Genomic DNA, 20,648 nt, shown 5'->3' with positions numbered 1-20,648 from the left:
CCTCTCCCACATCCTTGTAACACTCCTGTGCTTTGACCCCTTCTCCAACCCTCTACCCCACCCGCTGTAGAAACTGCCTAGTGAGCCCCCCCAGTCCCTGCAGGCATTGACTATAGATTGCCCTGGAGTTTCTGTAGCATCCTAAAAATGTGATGTCTCTCCACGCCTCAACAATAAAGGATTTTTACATATTATGACCTAGAGTGATGTATTTGGTTGGTGGGTTGGTGGGTGGGTTTTCCTCTTTCTTGACTCTTGCAGCTACATCACACACACATACACAGATATATATATATGATACACACACACATATCATATATAAATGGAAGTATCTTTATTTTGTACACATATTGGTTTCCCCAACAGTGTCTTACTCCTTGCTTCATAAATTAGTATCAGAAGATTTATTTAGTGATTAAAAGAAGAAATGAATTTGGAAGATGGTTTCTAGCACTCAAAGACTTTCGCAGACCAGATTTAGATAAAGAAGTACAGATATTCTGAATGGCTTGTCTGTATTTCCAGGATGGGCCTGGGAGACATCAGTCCCTGAATCCTACTCCAAGAAGAGAAGTGGGGATCAAGGCTGTGCGAAGATCCAGCCCAGAGGAGGGTGCATCCCAGCACTGTACTATTTTTCTGTCGCCGAATATTGAACTTGGATCCTGCAACAGGTCATGTGGATAAGATGGTGATCCATAAACAGAGTTCACATTGTAGCAGGGCTTTAGACAAGCAAACAGCACTTGATCTTGCTAGGGTGGGGCATAGACAGGGAAGTTACTATAGGGGCTGAGAAAGAGGAGAGCAGATCTTTTTAGTGTTAACTGGCCACCTTAGTGGCCAGTTATAAAGGGAAAACATTTATTTCCTACTCTTCTGTGATGCAACTCTTACCAGCCCCTGTAATGCTGGTCTAGTAGTCTGCAGTGTACATAAGGCACTTAAATGAGGTGTGTGTGGGTGTCTTTTATTAATCTGATGTGCTAACTGTCACAGCCCACTGATCCCAGGGGGAGTTCTGTACCCTAATGGAACAGCCTGGGAAGTCCTCAGCCTCCCTGTCTTAGCCCGGTGTAGGGGACTTGGCCATGGCCCTGAACCACCCTGATACAAAGTCGACACTCAGTTCTCCCAAGGCTGTGTAAAGTCAGGGCCATGGAGCCAGAGACCAGTTCCTGCAGGTCCTTCACCCCAGTGAAAGTGCTCTCTTCCCAGAACCTGACTGGGGCAACTTTGGACCCACAGCTCTATGGTGCGAGCGCTCACCTCAGTATCTCTGGTGTCAGGTTTATTGCTAGAGGTCAAAGAATACCCTCACCCCAAATCCTCAAGCCGTTTTCCAACGCGTTATATTGTTGGCTTTTCAAAATGATCTACCTAGACGGTTTAAAAGTGGGGTAATTTTGCAGAGTCTGGGGAATTTATTTGGGTCATGAAAGCTTCACGAGGTGGTTCTGTTCTTGTCAAGTAGGAGCATAAGTGTAGAAAGGTTGCTCTCTGGTGGGACTAATGAAAATTGCAGTACTGGGCATTCCAGGCAAAATGAAGACAAACTTTAAATTGGATTTCTGTTTTTGTGCTTGGAGAATGTGTGAAGGAATCCTGGCCTTCTTCTTCCTGTTGTAAAGATGTTGATGCCTAAGGGGACCTGGTCAAAAAGACCTTGGGCTGAATTCCTGGCCCTTCTCCATTTAGCTTTGCATATGTGTGCTATTGTTATTACATGATGATTTACTTTAAAGACTTCGGTATTAAAGGTTCTAGACCCAATTCAGTGTGTGGAGGGGGAGATTTCCCACACCAACAAGCAGTGCTCCAACATTATCTACCTGGAGATAGTATCAGATTCCACAGGTTGAGGGCTCAGTCCTACAAGACGTCCCCCACCCCCACCCCTCCTTCAGATGCCAATCTTAAGCCCAGGTTGTTAACTCTCTACAGGTTGGAGGTTCCCACAACCCTCTCCTTGAGTTCCATTAATTTGCTAGTGTGGTTCACAGAACTCAGGAAGCCTGTTTACTCACTAGATCACCAGTTTATTATAAAAGGATATAACTTAGGAACACCAGATGGAAGAGATGCATAAGGCAAGGCATGGGGAACGGGGTGTGGAGTTTCCATGCTCTCTCTGAGCATGCCACCCTCCTCTCCTTGAATCTCTACATTTTCACCAACCTGGAAGCTCTCCAAACCCAGTTCCTTTAGGATTTTATGGAAGCTTTATTACATAGGTATGATTGATTAAACCATTGACCAACGATAATTGATTCAACCTCCAGGCCCTCTTCCCTCCCTGGAGGTCAGGGGCTTAGGAATGAAAGTTCCAACCTTTTAATCATAAAGTTGGTTCTCCTGGAGACCAGTCCCCATCTTTAGGTGCAGTCCCGAAGTCACTCGACAGCATAACAAAAGATATCTTTATGGCTCTCATCACTTAGGAAATTCCAAGTGTTTTAGGAGTTCTGTGCTAGAAATGGGGGTAATGACCATATATATATATATATATATATATTTTTTTTTATTATAAATCACAATATCACAAGTATAAACAGTATAAACTTTAATCTATACCTTTAGGGGGTTTGTTAACAACTCAACGGGAAACGTAGGCATGGTCCCTGAAAACTCTTTTGAGTTCTGTGTCTCTCTCATTGTTTCCAAGGGCCGTGAGTAAGTTCCTCTCAGCTCTGAGCTCCACTCTGTGTGTCAAGCTCCTGATCTAATTGACTTTCCAATCTGGCACAGGTCAGCTTGAGCTACCAGATGATTCCATCCAGAACCCAATCCCCTAGCCCTTGGTTCAGACCACAATTCCCCCACTTGAGCAGAAAATCCCAGCTGCTGGTTTGTACCCAGATTCCACACAGGGAACTGCTGGTGGTTTGGTCTGCAGTTTCATATTTGTTTGGAATCCTTCCCCAGATTCCATGTTGGGAACTGCTGGTGGCAGCTGCAGCTCCTCATTTGTTTGGAATCAGTCTGCAATCCCCATTGTTTGGGGTCTGCTGGTTCAATCTTTTTTCCAGTCCCCAGTTCCATGGGAATTGGTGGTGGTGCACACAGGGACTTTCCTTGGCCAAGCTGCAGTAACATCTCTTGGTTACTGCTGGTGTGTTAAGATGCACATGTTTGTTTGTCTCGCTTAGTGTAGATAAAGGCTATTGTTAATCGGAATCTTGGAAGCCATAAAGTTACAAAAATTGATGAGCACTTAAAAGCTGTTAGAAAAAAATAAAACAACAAAAAAACCTGTTAGAGTGCTCACCTAACCAAAAGACTCCCATGTTAGGATAATTTGGTCATAGAATGGGTTAGATTGATGCCAACCTCAATAAAATTTCCATGCAATGAGGTACACTTGTAAAACACCACACAATCTCCAACCCAGTGGCACATCCCTCTTAGGTATTAGTTTGGCTCCCAGAGACCCAAAATCTTAGCTAAAAATATAACAGGATCCTTAAGCTCCAAAGAGTCAAGCATGCCACCTTCTGGCATACCTGCCTTTTTTTTTTTTTTTTTTTGCGGTACATGGGCCTCTCACTGTTGTGGCCTCTCCCGCTGCGGAGCACAGACTCCGGACGCGCAGGCTCAGCGGCCATGGCTCACGGGCCCAGCCGCTCCGCGGCATGTGGGATCTTCCCAGACCGGGGCACGAACCCGTGTCCCCTGCATCGGCAGGCGGACTCTCAACCACTGCGCCACCAGGGAAGCCCATACCTGCCTATTTTATGTCTAAGAACGATGGTTCCGGAAGCTATAAATATCTACAAAAATGGCAAAATCTTACTAAAAACACAAAAGGTATCTAGAACAACACCTAGGCCTCCCCTATTACATCCTCCTAGGTGTCCATCATCAAAATGCTGCCCAGGGATTGATGTTCAGTTGTAATCAATGGAAACACTGGAAAAGGGATTGTTCTTAAAGGCCTTATGCAAATTCTTCAACATCAGCTGCAAAAGTATGTCATTTTCAAGAAGATTCATGGAAAGGACTTTGGTAAGTACAGGTTTATGATAACTTTAAGAGCATATAACTGAACAAGGTAAGAATTTCCAGAACTAATGGAAAAACTGGATTCAAGCAGAACAAGTATTACTTACATGGGACTGAATAACTGAGGAGAAGAATTAAAAATTTTACGACTTTTTTGTTTGCAACATTGCTGGTCCCTTAATGTTTTGTTTTTCTAAACTTAAGAAAACCTTTTTTTTCTTAAGCTATCTATGATTTACAGCAATTTGGTAACATATACCTTTGTAAACAAAGATGAAACATGTATTTTTTCTCCCTACCTGATCCTGTCAGAATTCAGAAACTCTTGAGTATTCTTCTCATGGCAATAGGATTAGTTATTTGCATAAGTCCAATAAAAATCTGCTCTCCTTGTAACAGGATGCAATTGGAAACGCTGGCTACATTATCAAGGCTTTGACTGAAATGTCATAGTTAAGAGAAATGTGCATAGACTCAGATATGACTAGGTAGCTCTAAGGAACTAAGGTTGACTTTATAAGGCCAGTAAAGCCCCTTGGAAAAATTGGCTTGGTACTCTACTTACAGGGTTCCTGGCAGCCTTACCATGTAAGTAAGGAAGGTCATTTCCCGGCAGGTCCAGGAACCCCAGGACATTTTCAGGACCTTGAGAAGAGGAGAATTCACCCAAACTACAGGTTTTTCAGGTAAAGTCTGATGGCAATCCTTGGCTTGGCCTCCTGGCTTCAGAGGCTATTAAGAGTTCAATCTGAAACTCCTAGTAAAGCAGTCTTAAAAAAGAGCTTATAGGGTCAATCACTACTCTTGTTGCACTTATGTAACTAATCAGGCCAAGTTAAATTCAGACGAATTGTTGTGTTATCTTTGGGGGGAAATGGGGTGATTGTAGAGAGAAAAATTATGTTTTAACCTTTGTAAATATTAGATTCTAATTCTGTTAATTATCTTTGAGGTTTTGTAATATACTTGAAAACTAAACTAGATCCTGAATTCTTCTAGTTTCCTCAAATATCTGGCTACAACTCTCCAAACTAATGTTTCCAATTTTCTCCCACCCTTCTAATTTGGAATCACTAATAACCTAATAATCACTAATAGAATGCCCTTGAAACTCCTTGGAAGGGACTATACCAGGTCTTACCCGGATGGCAGCCAAACTTCAGGAACTTGAACGTTGGGTCCACAGCTCCTAATTAAAAAGGGCTCCTTCTGATTTTAGGAACTGCACACCAGCTAGAGACCTCAAAATCAAATTGACAAAGAAGAGGGGTAGCTGACATTGATGTAAACTTCTTCCACCCAAGACATCAGATCAAGACTTCCTACTTTAACTAAACTTGAAACCCTTACTTCTTTTCTTTCTTTCCTTTACTCTGTCATTGGTCTGGAAAGATGACACCATCATCCATATGTCCCAGGCCATTGCTAAGGGGGATAACATTTCAGACTGCTGGTTTTGTCATAAAAACTCCGATCTGACCATTAATAGTGCCACCTTAGCAGAATTGGTCTGTGTCCTGACAGAATTAATCTTTGTCTGTGGTGGTTGTCATTCTCCTTGGGCCTAGGAATGCCTGGATGGCTAGTGCATAACTGGGCAATGCCTTTTAGGTTATGTAACTGTGCCCCTGACTGTTCACAGACAAACTGAGACACCTTATTGGGTCAACTTCCCTGAATTTACATCATCAAATTAGAAAGGACCTACCAGGAGGCTTTCGTGATTCAGGATTTGCTTCCTTTGGCAGGTCCCTCTACTCCTGGTTAGGAGTGAGTACAGATGAGGTTGTGATCAGAAATCTCTCCTTAACTCTTAAAGATTTTCCTGAATGTGCTCCTAAACTAATGCCTGCCCAACAAAAATCCTTAGACTCTCCAGCCAAAGTTGTTCTTGATTTTCTTTTAGCTGAACAAGGAGGTATCTGTGCTATGGCCACCGCCACCCACTGTACCTAAATGAACACTTCTGGGGAAGTTGAAACTCAGCTGCATAAGATTACTGAACAAGCCACTTGGCTTAAAAAGGTGACTCCGCTAATGGGGTCTTTCTTTGACTTGTTTGATTTTGATTGCTTTGGGTCTTGGGGACCATGGCTCTGAAGTGCACTCTAGACATTGGGAATTGTCCTGCTTATAATCGTTATAGTAGTCTCCTTGTGCCCTGTATTCTCTCTCTCTCTTTTTTTAAAAAATAAATTTATTTATTTATGGCTGTGTTGGGTGTTCGTTGCTGCACGCAGGCTTTCTCTAGTTGCGGTGAGTGGGGGCTGCTCTTCCTTGCTGTGTGCAGGTTCCTCATTGCAGTGGCTTCTCCTGCTGCAGAGCATGGCTCTAGGCACACAGGCTTCAGTAGTTGTGGCTCACGGGCTCTAGAGCACAGGCTCAGTAGTTGTGGCGCTCAGGCTTAGTTGCTCTGCAGCACGTGGGATCTTCCCAGACCAGGGTTCGAACCCGTGTGTCCTGCATTGGCAGGCGGATTCTTAACCACTACGCCACCAAGGAAGCCTCCTGTATTCTCTTAAAAGCTTTAAATGCATGTTGTCAGTTGCTAACCACCAAGCAAATGATCTCCCTAAGACTGGAACACCAAAAAGGGAATAAAAAATATGACCAACTAAAAAACTGTGAGCCTGAAGTCGTGACCTGTGAATACCACAGAGATTCAGCCAAAAAACCTTCATGACCTGTGAATGTCACAGTAAAAGCTGTGATGAGAACTTCAGACTGATCGCTGGTAATGGTGCCAATGCCTTAAATTTTGATCACATCTCTCAGTTAAACTCAGGTAGTTTCAGTTTGATAACAATTCTTGGGCAGGAGCATCTGGGGAGAAGATTTGGAGGGTAACTGCTGCACTAAAGGAGAAGGGTGGGTGGAAGCAGAGAAACTGAGCTGAAAACGAGTTGAGGAAGTAGGGGAGGAAAAATAATTCTCCCTCACCCTTTGAGGTTCCTGGCTGAGTAAATAATAAAAGACAGATTAAAAGGAAAAAAGAAACAGAAGTTTAATAACAGGTATACTTCCTGTATACATGGGAGATACCCAGGAAAACTAAGTTTCTAGACATTTAGTAACCCTTCTCTTCCTGGTACAGAGAGGTACCTTACAAATGGACATTTCCCTTATAAATGTAAATATCTTTTACAAAAGTGTAACTTCTACTCACTTTTCAGAGCTTCTCCCCCGTCTGCTGCTTCTTAAAAATAATCCTTATGCCAAAGAGGCATATTTTGAGGTGTCAAGTTCTGCACCCCTCCAGGGAGGACAAGCTGCCGGGAACAGGCCTGCGCTGCCAAGGTGCAGTGGGATCCTGTGAATTCCTTCATTTGCCCACCTAGCTGGAAGGAGGGTCCACAGTGAACTTCCAGAGGGTTCTCCACCAGGGACCCAAAAGTACTTGTTCATTCATTCAAACAGGCTTTGTTAAGCACCTATCATATGAACCAGAAGCGTGTGGGAAGCGCAGGGACGCGGTAGTGTGCAGAACCACGGCGCCCTGCCTTCAGGAAGGTCACTGCCTGGTGGAGGAGACGTAAATTAATCAAACAGTCTCACAACTTCGTGTAAAACTACAACAGCAGACGTTCTGAGAGTAGACTTCTGGGAATATGAGATGTGGAACAGGGAAGCCGATTTAAGCTTAGAGCTGGGATAGGGTTTTTCACTTCTCCAGGTACCAGCGCGAGGAGGGAGTGGTCCTGCATCCGGAGGATCAGTGCTTCAGAAAAGCCAGGCCTGGGTTGGGGATGGGGGTGTTGGAAACGTCCTCACCGTTGCCCGCGGGGCCCGGCGGCGGCGGTCCCTGGGCCGCGCGGGGGTTGGAGGTGGGGTCGAGGGTCCCGGGTAGCGCGAGGGCCGGGCGGGGAAGCGGAGAGGGCGCGAGGGGTGAGGGCGGCCGGAGGCTCGGCGGCTTTGGCCCGCTGGCCTCGCGCCCGGCCCCGCCTTGAGGGGGCGCTGCCTCCTCCTGGGCGGCTGGGGGCGCTGCGGCCGAGCGGCGGGGGGCGCTGCCTCCTCCGGGACGGCGGGGGGCGCTGCGGGCCGGGCGGTGGGGGCGGCCCGGGCCGGTGCGGCGAGCGGCGCGGCGGATGGAGAGTCTGGCCGCGGCCGGCGGCGCCGCCTCCTTGTCGGGCCGGGCACGGCGGGCCGGGGCCTTTGTGTGAGGCGGCGGCGGCGATGGTGCTCGAGCCCCGCGGAGCCGGGTAAGCGCGGCCCGGCCGAGGGCTGACCCGGCCGAGGCCCGACCCCCATCCCGGCCTTTCTCTCGCTCTCGCTTGGCTCCCTCCTGCCCGCTCCCCTCGGCCGGACCCATCCTCCCCGGCCGCGCGCCGACCCTGGCCGGCCCCGCCGCCTATCCCCTCGATCCCCATCCGACCCCGCTCCCCGCCGCCACCCCCCGTCCCCGCCCGAGGTCGCCCTGAGGAATTCCCCCGCTGTTTGGGGAGGGACCGAAGTGCTCGATGCCTCCCAGATGGAGTGCCCCAGCCAGATCCAACGCCCTTCCTCTCGGATTCGACCCTCCAGAGGGGAGACGGCGGCGCCGCGGGATTGTTGGGGTGCCTTCTCCGAAGTTCCGAATCCGTCCCCTCCCACTGCCCGCTTGGGCTTCCCGGTGTCCGGACCTACTGACCGCTGATGTGTGGCCACCAGGGCCCGGGAGATGCTTGGCTGGTACCCAGCAATGCTCAGAAGCTTCCTGGGCCCCAGAAAAAGTTGGGAGTTAGTCGAATGTGGGTCTGTGTTGCCCAGGGCAAGTCGTGAGGCCGAGAGAGAAGGCAACTAGTTTGTCTTCTTTCTGGCGGGCAGGCCTCAAAAAGGGGAAAAAGTGGTACTGAGCAAGCCTTTAGGAGTTACCTATGTAATTAGATGCCTTCTTATGGCATCAGGTATATATCTCTTACTTCTGGTCAACATAAGCATAAATCCTGAAAAGGGTGGGAAGAAAAATTGAAGCATATTTAGGTAATATTAAATGCCACAGTGGTGTTCTGCTTTGCTTTACTTCTCTGGTGTCTGAGTGTTTTAACTTCATCCACAGCATACAGAGAATGTGATAGAGCAGTATCTGAATGGCTCTGGGCTATGGAGAGACAAGAGGGGAGGCAGGTAGCATAGGTAGGGAGAGATGGGAACTCAAGAATAAGCAAGAGATTTTTTTACGGCCTGAACGATCACAGCAATGATAGGAAACTAAAGGGTAGAGCATCCTTATCTTGTCCCCAACAGCTAATGGAGCTTGATAATTGTGTTCAAGTATGTATATGGCATTTGGCATCATAAGCGAAGAGAATATACTCAGTGAGATAGGAAAGCCTGGATTCAGGAAGAAATTGGGCATTTAATATGAGAAAAATTAGAACCAGTTGCTCTGGTAATGAAGTATAAGATTGTGTCGAGAGGATGCTTCTGGCTTGGCTTTAAGGCACTAGCTTCTGTCCACCCAGGCCTACAGCTTCTCTTACTCTTAAAGACCAACCCATCAGATTTTTTTCAATAGTTTTGGATTTTGTTGTGACAACTCTTGTCTTTGGGAGTATGCAGGGAGAGAGGTCACTGCCCTGTCACTTTTGCTGTCCTTGCCCCGAGCAGAATGGAGCAGGTGTCTGTCCATTCACTCTTGCTCTCCGCCCAGGGCTTGGGAACGTGCAGACTGGTGGTATTTCGTCCTGCAGAACTCCTCACCGGCAGGGGCGTGTTTGGCCATCCACCTTTTCCTTTTGCTGTCCACAGATTAACCGTGCTGATAGGGAGGCAACGTCATAGGAGCTGCTAAGATGGGCATGAGGATCAAACTGCAAAGCACCAACCACCCCAACAACCTGCTGAAGGAACTCAACAAGTGCCGGCTCTCCGAGACCATGTGTGATGTCACCATCGTAGTGGGGAGCCGCTCCTTCCCAGCCCACAAAGCCGTGCTGGCCTGCGCAGCTGGCTACTTCCAGAACCTCTTCCTGAACACTGGGCTTGATGCTGCCAGGACCTATGTGGTAGACTTCATCACCCCCGCCAACTTTGAGAAGATTCTGAGCTTTGTCTACACGTCAGAGCTCTTCACGGACCTGATCAACGTTGGGGTCATTTACGAGGTAGCTGAGCGACTGGGTATGGAGGATCTCCTCCGGGCCTGTCACTCCACCTTTCCTGACCTGGAGAGCACTGCTGTGGCCAAGCCCCTGACCAGCACCAGTGAGAGCCACTCCAGTACCCTGAGTTGTAGCTCAGCAGAACCAGCCCATCCCCTTGGAGAACTCAGGGGTGGGGGGGAGCACTTTGGTCCTGATCGAAACTATGCGTTGCCTAGTGATGCTGGAGGAAACTATAAAGAGGAAGAGAGAAACGTTACCAGTGACACTAACCATAGCCTGCCTCTGCCGCAGCAGCCACTGCCGCCAAAGACAGAAGACCACGATGCCCCTGCTCCGTTCACGTCCGTTCCCAATGTGGTGACCCAGCCAGTCCTAGGCGCTGTCGGCATGGGCGTCCAAACCAGCACAAGGTCCTGCCAGCCATACAAAGTCCAGAGCAATGGAGACTTCAGTAAAAACAGTTTCTTCACCCCTGACAATGCCATAGACATCACCACTGGGACCAACTCCTGTCTGAGCAATAGCGACCACTCCAAAGACCCGAGCTTTGGGCAGATGGATGAGCTCCAGCTGGAGGACCTGGGGGATGAAGACTTGCAGTTTGAAGACCCCACCGAGGAGATAGGCACAGCCGAGGAGGTGATTGAGTTGAGTGATGACAGTGAAGACGAGCTGACTTTTGGAGAGAGTGACAGCCGAGAGAATAAGGCCATGCCCTGCCAGGTATGCAAGAAAGTTCTAGAGCCCAACATTCAACTGATCCGACAGCATGCTCGGGACCATGTGGACCTGCTGACCGGCAACTGCAAGGTCTGTGAGACCCACTTCCAGGACCGAAACTCCCGGGTGACCCATGTTCTGTCCCACATTGGTATTTTCCTCTTCTCCTGCGACATGTGTGAAACTAAGTTCTTTACCCAGTGGCAGCTGACCCTCCACCGACGGGATGGAATATTTGAGAACAACATCATCGTCCACCCCAACGACCCCCTGCCTGGGAAGCTGGGTCTCTTTTCAGGGGCAGCCTCCGCAGAGCTGCAGTGTGCTGCCTGCGGGAAGGCATTGGCCAAAGATTTCCACGTGGTCCGGGGCCACATCCTTGACCATCTGAACCTGAAAGGCCAGGCCTGCAGCGTCTGTGACCAGCGCCACCTTAACCTCTGCAGCCTCATGTGGCACACACTCTCCCATCTCGGTATCTCAGTCTTCTCCTGCTCTGTCTGTGCGAACAGCTTTGTGGACTGGCCTCTCCTGGAGAAGCACATGGCTGTGCACCAAAGCCTGGAAGACGCCCTCTTCCACTGTCACTTGTGCAGCCAGAGCTTCAAGTCGGAGGCTGCCTATCGCTACCACGTCAGCCAGCACAAATGCAACAGTGGCCTTGACGCACGGCCTGGTTTGGGGCTACAGCACCCAGCTCTCCAGAAGCGGAAGCTGCCGGCTGAGGAGTTCCTGAATGAGGAGCTGGTGCTGCAGGGCCAACCCGGGAATAGCAAGTATAGCTGCAAGGTGTGTGGCAAAAGGTTTGCCCACACGAGTGAGTTCAACTACCACCGGCGGATCCACACGGGCGAGAAGCCGTACCAGTGTAAGGTGTGCCACAAGTTCTTCCGAGGCCGCTCGACCATCAAATGCCACCTGAAGACGCACTCGGGGGCCCTCATGTATCGCTGCACGGTCTGTGGCCACTACAGCTCCACCCTTAACCTCATGAGCAAGCACGTCGGCGTGCACAAAGGCAGCCTCCCGCCTGACTTCACCATTGAGCAGACCTTCATGTACATTATCCATTCCAAAGAGGCCGAAAAGAACCTGGACAGCTGACTGGGTCCCAGCAGAGCCAGGGGGAGCTCCCAGGCAGCAGCCAGGACGTTGGTTTTCTAATGGCTGTTGGTCCCTCCCCAGCTGAAGTTGCAGTTTTGCCTTGCTAGGAGTTCTGTTCTGTCCTGTGTTGAAAGAAGAAGAAAGAAGAAATAGCACATGAACACTGTTACTGTTTTTGAGAACAACGGCCCTATATCATGTTTACCTCCTTACCTGTTCTTGCCCATGGAGGGCTGTGTTTTTGATTCTTTTGAGGCTGGTTTTGGGATCTCGTCAGGCAGTTGGTGTCAACTAGATCCCCTTCCCCAGCCGCTCGAGTTTTAGTTTACTGATAGGTTTTATGCTGCTAAGAATCCAACCAACAGCCTCACTGAACAGAGGAGGTGGAGAGAGGTTTTCACCGTGGGTATTACTGCCAGACCTCCAACCGGGACAACCAGCTATGAGAGAGATTTTGGGAATGTGGTCATTCAGAAAAGACTGGTCAGCAGGGCAGCTCACCTCAGGTGCCAGTCCCAGCCCTCAGCAGGGGAAAGGGGTCAGGGATGGAGGGTCCTGCTTGTTCCATGGCTCGAATCTGCTGATTGGACAGTAAAATCTCTTGGCAGCTAGATCCAAACTGGGGACAAAGCGTTCTGTTTAGGTCAGAAGGCTTTGGGATGAATCCTTGCCAGCCAGAAGAGGTGTCCTGCAGTGCCGCCGGAAGTGGCAGCCTGGATGGACAGGAAGGGAGGTTTTCTCTTTTCTCCTCAATTCCAAAGAAACACAATTTTATGGAGTGATGGCCCGGGACGTCAGGCCTTCCCTGTGGGCAGAAAGGACAGGGAGCCGCTTTGATGTAATCCTCTGTCATCTGGCCACGTCCATCGACCTTGGGTTTCCTGGTGGAGAGGTGGGGATGTCTCTGAAGCAGCAGCCTTGCCTTAATTTACATCCAGTCTCCCACCTAGAAGTGTGTTTGGCCTGTAGCGTAGATGAGAAGACCCCATGAGGTGGAGTGGTGGACTGTGAGCCCTTCAGGATTAAAGGGACCCGAGTAACTGGTGGTTTGTAGCGGGATGTGTGTCTGTCTGTCCCAGTCAGGTAACCTGTTGTTAATACTTTGTGCTAACTGGGCCAGAGCTTTGGCAGCTCCCATTTGACCTGCTGGAATTTATCCTGATCTGTCATTGTGTCGCCACCAGGGGGCGCTATTGACCAGCAGCTGGTTCAGGCCCTCCCTAGGTGACTCGGGAATGGGTCTGCCCAGTCCTGGGGTGCTGGTTGGCTCCGTTCTTAGTTGCCTTTTTGAGGGGTCTTACCCAAAGAAGGCTTGAGGGAGAGGGTCCTCGGATCTCGCATCTCACAAGGTGGCACCTCAGTAACCCATACTACCTCACCTGCTCAGGCGAGCTCTGGGGGTCCCTGGCCTCGGCCCTGATACAGCCCCTCGTGGGACTCAGCAGCACCCCAGGCTGTTTTACAAGCAAGTGGTTTTAATTAACTCACAAGGCCTTTTTGGACATTAATATTTATTTATTTTTGTTTTTGTATACATATTACCCAGCATCTCTTGGATAAGAGACTTCAGGAAAATGAGCTTCTCCCCAGCAAGTAGCCATATTCCAGGGGACAATCCTGGCCAGATATTTGGGAAACAGGGGCTAAAACTAGGGGAGAACAGGTCAAGCCTTTAAACAAGCAAATTCTTTTCTTTCTCTCCAGATAGTCTCTTGCAGAATAGACCCAGGGAACCATTTAGGTAATGGATGTACATTCTAGAAAGTTGAGGCTTGTTAAATCCCTAGGCCTTCCATCCCCTTTCCGTCCTCTGATTGAGTAGGTTGGGCACTGGGTTGAGGGGATCAAGTCACATGAAGGACCTTTTTGCATATTTTCTCATCCTTCCTAAAGTTGGGAAGCTATAATAAGACATACAAATAAACCAAAGCTCTGTCCCTGTTGGACCTGCTGCCTCTCTCCCCAGCCCTAAACTGATAAAGCCCCCGAGTTTGTGTGCATGGCTCTCTGGTGGGGTGACCATTACATGAAGGGACTTGTCAAGTGGCCACCTTTCACCATCTGAATCCAACTATTTAAATGTTCCCCTGGGACATTCTTGTCAGAAAGCAGTGCTGACACTTCTTCCCTGACTGACTGCTCCCTTTCTTCCCACGCTGACCATTAGGCGATTAAGAAGGAAGGTGTGTAAAAGATTACAGTCACCTATCTGCTAAGCTTTTCACGCCTGAGCGGTTTCTCGCAGATTGTTGGTGAGGACTGAGTTTTGAAGGGCCGGATCTGAGAGTGGGGATGCTCACTGGGACCCAGCCAGGTAGCTGAGAATGGATCAGTATGCTGGAGAAACCCTCTTCCGTAACAGAGGATATCATGGGTGCTGGGTAGTCTGTATACTTAACCTGAAACTGTGAAGTTTTCCCTTTTCGCCAGTAAACCAAAAAGCAAGTCCCTGAAACTTTGCCCCTGAAACACTAAACAAGAAACTGCACCCCCTGATCCTCCTGAGGCAAAGTGGTCAGCCAGGGTGGCCCGGCTGGTTGCAGTCAGACATGTAGCAGGTCAGTAGCTCATGAGGCTCATTGACCAAACCCTGTTCCCCTGCGTGTCCCCCGTGTTCGCACCTCAACCCTTCCTCTGTTTGGAGTCATGTTTGCTGCCTCTGCCACCAGCTCACCCTTTTCTGCACTGTTTTACTTGAAACACTATATTGTGGCAAAGGGTGCTCTAGGATACCTGGTGGAAGGTATTAATTGTATTTTGAATTTAAAATTTTTTCAACTGTTCTTTGGATTTTGTTGCCCTCTCTGCCCTGGAGCCCAGTTTAGCACTGTCTCCTGCTGTATTGTTCCAAAGTTCTGTCTGATCCTTGAATGTCTCTTCTTCTCCCTTTTCTCCCTTTTTCTTGTTCTGTACTCAGGACCAGCTACATAATTTACAGAGCCCTTTGTTTAAAAATTATTAAGAATTTCAAGATGGCGACTAGAGCATTAAAGCAAACACGAGGCCATTCCCAACTCTTTTCCTGAGGGAAAACGGTGATACTCTAATGGCACACTGTAAACAGCTGCTGTGGCCAGAGGAAGGGATCAGTATCCTGATGCTCCTCTGGCCCATCCACGGCTCACTGATGCCACAGCACCTGCGGGGAAGCTCTGCTGTACCCTGGTATTTGGTCCTAAATTTTAAGACTCCGTGGAGTCACTCTAGTTCATGGCTAGTTGGGAAGAAAGGAGGTGGGGGTGGGGGGTCAGGAAATGGATAAAAATTCTTTCTGACTTTCTTCTGCTCTGTCAGTACCCTTTTGTCTCTAGGATAACCTTTGAGCTTAAATACCTTCTCCCCAGTCAGGTTTTGCTGCTGGTGGATTTTCTTCCTCTTCTGGCCACCTGCTGTGCCCTAGTCCCCAGACTACTCAACTTAGGAAGTGAATTTAAATTCCTTCATAGATGGGCATGATTTTGGTGGCATGGAAGTGGGCTGTGTGGAGAAATCTGCCCATGTGGGAGTCCCCACGTGTCCTTTTCCCTAAATCCTGCGCTGAATGAATCAGGAAGCAGGGCACACAGCGTTGATTTCAACGTGATAACTCATGGTAAACTTAACATCAGAATGAAAAGGAAACTTTTACCTTGGATGTTTCTTTAACACCCTTCCCCTGTCCAGTCCACCCTCCCCTCCCACCTCTACTAGCTAAATCTCTTTTGAAACCAAGAAAAATTGTTGACGTCTTAACTCCTTCCATTAAATTAATAAGTACTGACCTCCTAATATTTAAGTGTTTACTATCTATTGCTGTAAAGTTTTGTATATTTTGTAAACTTTTTCCCCCAAATAGTAGATGTCTAAAATCGTTGTACATCTGATTCTTTTATATTCCATTGTTCGGCACAAAGTGTGGTTTTTATTTAGAATAAAAAAAGGAAATTTGAAATGGGAATTCTTTTCTTATTTACTGTGATCGTGCTCATCCCTCAGGGTTCAGAGGATCTAGGCCTCCACCCTTTCAGTATCAGGATTCTGCTCAGCAGGTGCCAGCACTCTTTCAGGTGCACATTTTCCTTTCCTGTAGCTGGAATTCCCCAGACTTGATCTGTTTTTAGTGGAAAATCAACTCAATGGCCCAGCCTTTTCAGAGGGACCATCTCCGGGGGAATCTTCTGTTGGCCCAGAGAGAGCAGTGGGACTCTGCTAATGTCTGGGTGGACCAGAGATTTGGCCGCAGATTGTCTTGCCAGCGCCATTTAATTCACCACGACGTGATATGTCAGAGTGGAGAGAGGCAGATTCAGAGAAGGGGGCGGAGGTTCGGCATGATTTCATGAGGTTGGTAACAAATGTTCCCCCCACAGAGAAGAGACAGGCCTCTCTAGAAGTCAGGGTGCGATGTGGTCCATTTGGTCTCAGAGCACACTGCTTGGGCCCAGGCCCCCATCAGTGCACTGCAAATGTAGAGCAGAGGGCCTTGCTGCTGTCGGCACACGAGTTCTCCTCTCAGGCCCTAAGGAAGTATTTGTGCCGCCAGGGTGGTCACTGGTCGCCAAAATGGAGTCCACGAGAAGAGAAGATGTTGGGAAAGTGGCCTCAGGTAATCTGGGGTGTGACAGATGTAAAACTGGGTTTCCTTGAGACAACTTCCGGACCCTGAGGCAGAGGGGCCAGTGATAAGGGCATTGGGTCTGGGCTGGGTTTTTATGTGGGCACAAGTGAGGAAAGTCTTTCTAATACATTCTGTGCCTTGTTAGGTCAGCCCTTACTGCAGCGCCAAGTCACAGCCCAAACTCCTCTGGCTGAGAAAGGTTTCAGGTCTGCGCCACCAAGCAGCTGTTTGAAGCGTTAAGACTCTTAAAAAAAAAGAAAAGAAAAGGCCCTTTTTCAGGTTTGGGCCCAATGAGCAGGGGGAGTTAGACACAGATTTCCCTCTGTGCTCCTGACAAACGGGTTCATACACCGCTGGAGCACATGTTTAATGCATCTGGTGAATACAGTCTCAGATTTCTAAGTGCAGAGGAGATGGTGCTCTAGGTCAGCGAGTGGTTATTCCAAGTTAAACATTCCTGACATACTGAGCACTTGAGCAGGACAGAAGGTCTCAGTGAGTGTGTCCACAAACCTCTCGTTCTCCACAGGCAGGATGGAGGGGCGGAGGGCTCGGCACTGGTGGGCTGGGACCTGCTCTTAGGCTCTACTTCAGTCAGAGTGCTTCATGGACGTGGTCCTAGTTTCCCAAACTGATAAATGAGCCCCTTCCAGAAGACCTCCTTGTTAACAAGAGGACTTCTTTTCCTGTCTATAGGACAAGTGTTAATAGAAGTTGCTGGACAGGAAAATTATGAGAGACTTGGCCAGGAAGAAAGAAGTCTGAGGGTGAGACCTGACTTAGGAGAACACCAGAACTCTGCCCTGTGACAGAATTGGAAGATTTCCACTTCCCCACCCCGTGCAGGGGCAAAGGCTGAGGGACAGAGCACTTGTCAGTGCCTCCTGCTGCCTGTCCCGAAGTCTGCTCCCAGAGTGGATATCTTGATATTTTCCTATGATCTGGAGAGAAAGGGAGGGACTGCGGGTAGAAGTCTGGAAACCTGCTAGACCCAGAGCTGGGGGAAGATGGGCTACGAGGAGCGTGGACTCTGGGACAGCGCCTCTGCTTTGGGGGGAGGGGATCAGGATGGACGAAGGGGAGAGTATCAGCAAGGAAATGGAGCCCTTTCCTGCATGGTGGGGGTGGAGAATCCTCGAGCCGGCCCAGCTGCAGGGTGCCTGTCTGAGACCTCAGCTTCACCCCGCCCCTGCTGTCCCCACCGCCCACCCCCTCCATTTATCATCACACTGAGGATGCACTGCTAGAAAACAGCCTCCTGAGGCCTCCTGGCTCCTTGGCCTCTGGCCTCTTGTCCCTGTAGCCTGCATGTGTGCTAGGAGATCAACAAGCACAAACACAAAAGGAAAGTTGTGTGGGGTTCCTGTGGAGCTCACTCTTTCCGGCCAGCGTGGTTTCTGAAACGGGTGCGTCTGGTTTCCGCTGAGCATCTCTTTAGCTTCAGCTCCCTTCCCAGTCCCAGCTTGCAGTGCAGACTTTTTCAGAGATCCAGAGTCATGTCTGTCTCTATTCTTTATTTCTCCTTTTCCCCTGCGTGTCTCCCTTCGGCACAGGGACCGTGTCGAATGGTACAACGCCAAGGACCCGTTCCCTCTCCCTCCCTGCCTCCCACCCCATCCCCCGACTTCAATATTTTAAGACATACTCAAAATTCGGCCATGAGGGCTCTGACCCTCTCCCCCCGCCCCCCACCCCCACCCCCGATCTCTCACCTACACTTCCAGCTTTCTACTTGGCTGGTAGAGGAGACTGGAATCTTCCTCAGCTGGCTATAAGAGCCCGAGGAGCAGAGGTGGGTGGGGTGTCTGCTGCCTGGAAGTTCAGGCTTGGGTGGTGGCGGGGGCTGGCTGCAGGGGGCTGGCTGCCCTCCTTGGTGATGACGATGGAATGCTGGGTGGAGGAGGAGGAGGAGGAAGCATGTCTGCCCTCCCTGGCCTGGACCTTGGGAAGGTAATGGACCACAGCGTTGAGCAGCCGGCCCCGGAAGCTCGGGCTGAGAAAGTTGTACAGGATGGGGTTGACGACGCAGTGGAGCATGGAGAAGCAGTCGATGATGTCGTAGAAGAAGTAGAGCAGGTGGGCCAGATAGCAGTGGAGGGAGATGTGGGTCCCGTGCAGTGTGATCAGCAGCAGGGTCACATGGTAGGGCAGCCAGCAGGTGACAAAGACGGCAATGTAGGCACACACCAGCAGGCAGTGGCGCCGGCCCTCAGGCTGTCCTGCCCGCCGAAGCCGGCAGGCTGTCAGCACGTTGAAGACCGCAATGAGAGGGAAGGGCAGCAGGAAGCCCAGGACCGTGGTGGACAGGGCCACCGCCAGGGCCCATGTGCTGTACGTTTCAAAGGGCGCCATGAAGAGGCACATGGGCTCAAAGCTCTCCACCAGCCGGATGTGGACCACCTCGGGCAGCGGGATGAGGGCCGAGAGGACCCAGACCCCGGCGCACACGGCCCGCCGCCCTCGATGCTGGTGGCGCTGCCAGGAGGGAGAGGCGTTGGTGAGGGTGACGTAGCGGTCGATGCTGAGGCACACCAGGAAGAAGATGCTGCTGTACATGTTGGCAAAGTAGAAGTAGTGAGTGAAGCGGCAGGAGAAGCTGCCCCAGAGCCAGGTGTAGTCCAGCGTGACCTCCAGCATCCACACGGGCAGGGACAGGACGATGCCCAGGTCGGCGATGGCCATGTTGAGGACGTAGAGGCGCAGCAGCCCTGCGCGGGCCGCCCCGCGCCAGTTGACGCAGATCACCAGCAGGTTCTCCACCAGCCCGACCACGAAGACAGCCAGGTAGAGCACGAAGAGGGCCACTCGCTTGGTGCTCTCGCTGAGCTCCATGTGGCACTCGGGCAGGGTGTGGTTGAAGAAGTGGAGCAGTTCCGTCCAGTTGTGGATCTCTCCCGCCTCGCTGGCGGGCGCCACGCTGGGCCCCGGGGCCGACATGAGGACCAGCAAGTGCCTAGTGGGGAGAAGGGAGGGTTGGAAGAGAGGGGAGGCCTCGAAAGCAGCCTGGTGTTCCCAAGGTCGCAGGCCACAGGGGCCGGAGGCTTCGGGGAAAGATCCTGCGTCTGAAGAGGCAAGAAAGGGAAGTGCAACATTCAAACCGGGAATAAATAGCACACGGCTCACTGCCGGCTTTAACGCACGAACACAAATATTTTGTTAAGGGGTCTCAGTGGTGGGAGAGACCAGAGGCCAAACGCCTTCTCCCCGGCCCGGCCAGTCCCGCCCTCCTCCAGCCCGGGTGGGCTCAACCTCCACTTCTCTCCTGGCGCTTCACCCTTTGGCCCTTTCACACAGGCCTTCCTTAGGGGCTCTTGCTCTGTCTTGCTATTTGGGCCTTGTGTATGGGACACACATACACAAACACAGGCACAGACACACACACTTCCAGTTCATCCCTGGGAACATCTGTGGATCGTACAGGGAAGCCAATCGTCTCCAAACTCCACTGCCTTCTTCCCTGAGAGAGGGCAACACTCACCTGAGTTTCCCTGTTGGGAGCACCTCCGGTCCTGGAGGGCCGGCAGGTCTGGACTGCTGTGGAGCTGCGGGGAGGCTGGAGGGACCGTGGCCGTGGGGCTGGCTTTGCTGCGGGCTTCAGGGCCGCCCTTCTCATCCGGGAAGCAGTATCACTGGCTGAGGCTCTGTGGGAGAGGGTCGGGGTTTTTCCTGCCTTCCCCCAATCCAGTTAGAGGGGAAGTCACAGCAAAACATCCAGTGTAGCGGTGACAGGGAGGAGTCAGGCTGCAAGCGTTAAATTCCAGACTCCTGTGGCTGTGTGAATTTACCTCTTTAAGCCTCAGTTCTCTCCTCTGCAAAATGGGACAGCAATAGTATCTACTAATACGGGTGTCTGTGAGAATTAAATGAGCCATCAAAGTGACGTGCTAACGCTTTACGTATGTATGTGTTTTCCACCCGATAAATGGGATTGGCATCCCACTCTGCCCTGTCTGTCTTGATACCTACTGAAGCAGAACTGGATGGGAGTGGGAGGGCTAAAATAAATCTGAAAATTATTCAGACGTAATCACTCTGGCTCTTTTGCTGAATGGCCACCCCTGCCATTCCCCCAGCCTTCACTTTGTGATCTGAGGTGAGAATCTGGAGAGAGAGGTAGACTGAATGTGGGTGGGGAAGGGGCC

General features: G+C 50.3%; 2 protein-coding genes across 2 annotated transcripts; one reads left to right on the top strand and one right to left on the bottom strand.

Moving 5' to 3' along the window:
* The first annotated feature begins 7,477 nt into the window (after positions 1 to 7,477).
* On the top strand, positions 7,478 to 11,980 carry ZBTB39 (zinc finger and BTB domain containing 39). Its single transcript, XM_060025034.2, has 2 exons — positions 7,478 to 8,201; positions 9,730 to 11,980. Exon 2 carries the CDS (start codon positions 9,774 to 9,776, stop codon positions 11,907 to 11,909), a length of 2,136 nt encoding a protein of 711 aa, XP_059881017.1. The 5' UTR covers positions 7,478 to 8,201; positions 9,730 to 9,773; the 3' UTR covers positions 11,910 to 11,980.
* Positions 11,981 to 18,261: 6,281 nt separating this feature from the next.
* GPR182 (G protein-coupled receptor 182) lies at positions 18,262 to 19,458 on the bottom strand. The gene has a single exon (XM_060026285.2). The coding sequence runs from the start codon at positions 19,441 to 19,443 to the stop codon at positions 18,268 to 18,270; it is 1,176 nt and encodes a 391-aa protein (XP_059882268.1). The 5' UTR covers positions 19,444 to 19,458; the 3' UTR covers positions 18,262 to 18,267.
* Positions 19,459 to 20,648: the final 1,190 nt, after the last annotated feature.

This window comes from Delphinus delphis, chromosome 11 (assembly GCF_949987515.2).
Source record: "Delphinus delphis chromosome 11, mDelDel1.2, whole genome shotgun sequence".
Taxonomy (NCBI): domain Eukaryota; kingdom Metazoa; phylum Chordata; class Mammalia; order Artiodactyla; family Delphinidae; genus Delphinus; species Delphinus delphis.
Note: the sequence above shows the minus strand (reverse complement) of the source record. Positions and strands in the feature narration are given on the sequence as shown.

Coding starts and splice junctions, on each gene's coding strand:
- ZBTB39 (XM_060025034.2), top strand. CDS start 9,774: ATGGGCATGAGGATCAAACTGCAAAGCACCAACCACCCCAACAACCTG.
- GPR182 (XM_060026285.2), bottom strand. CDS start 19,443: ATGTCGGCCCCGGGGCCCAGCGTGGCGCCCGCCAGCGAGGCGGGAGAG.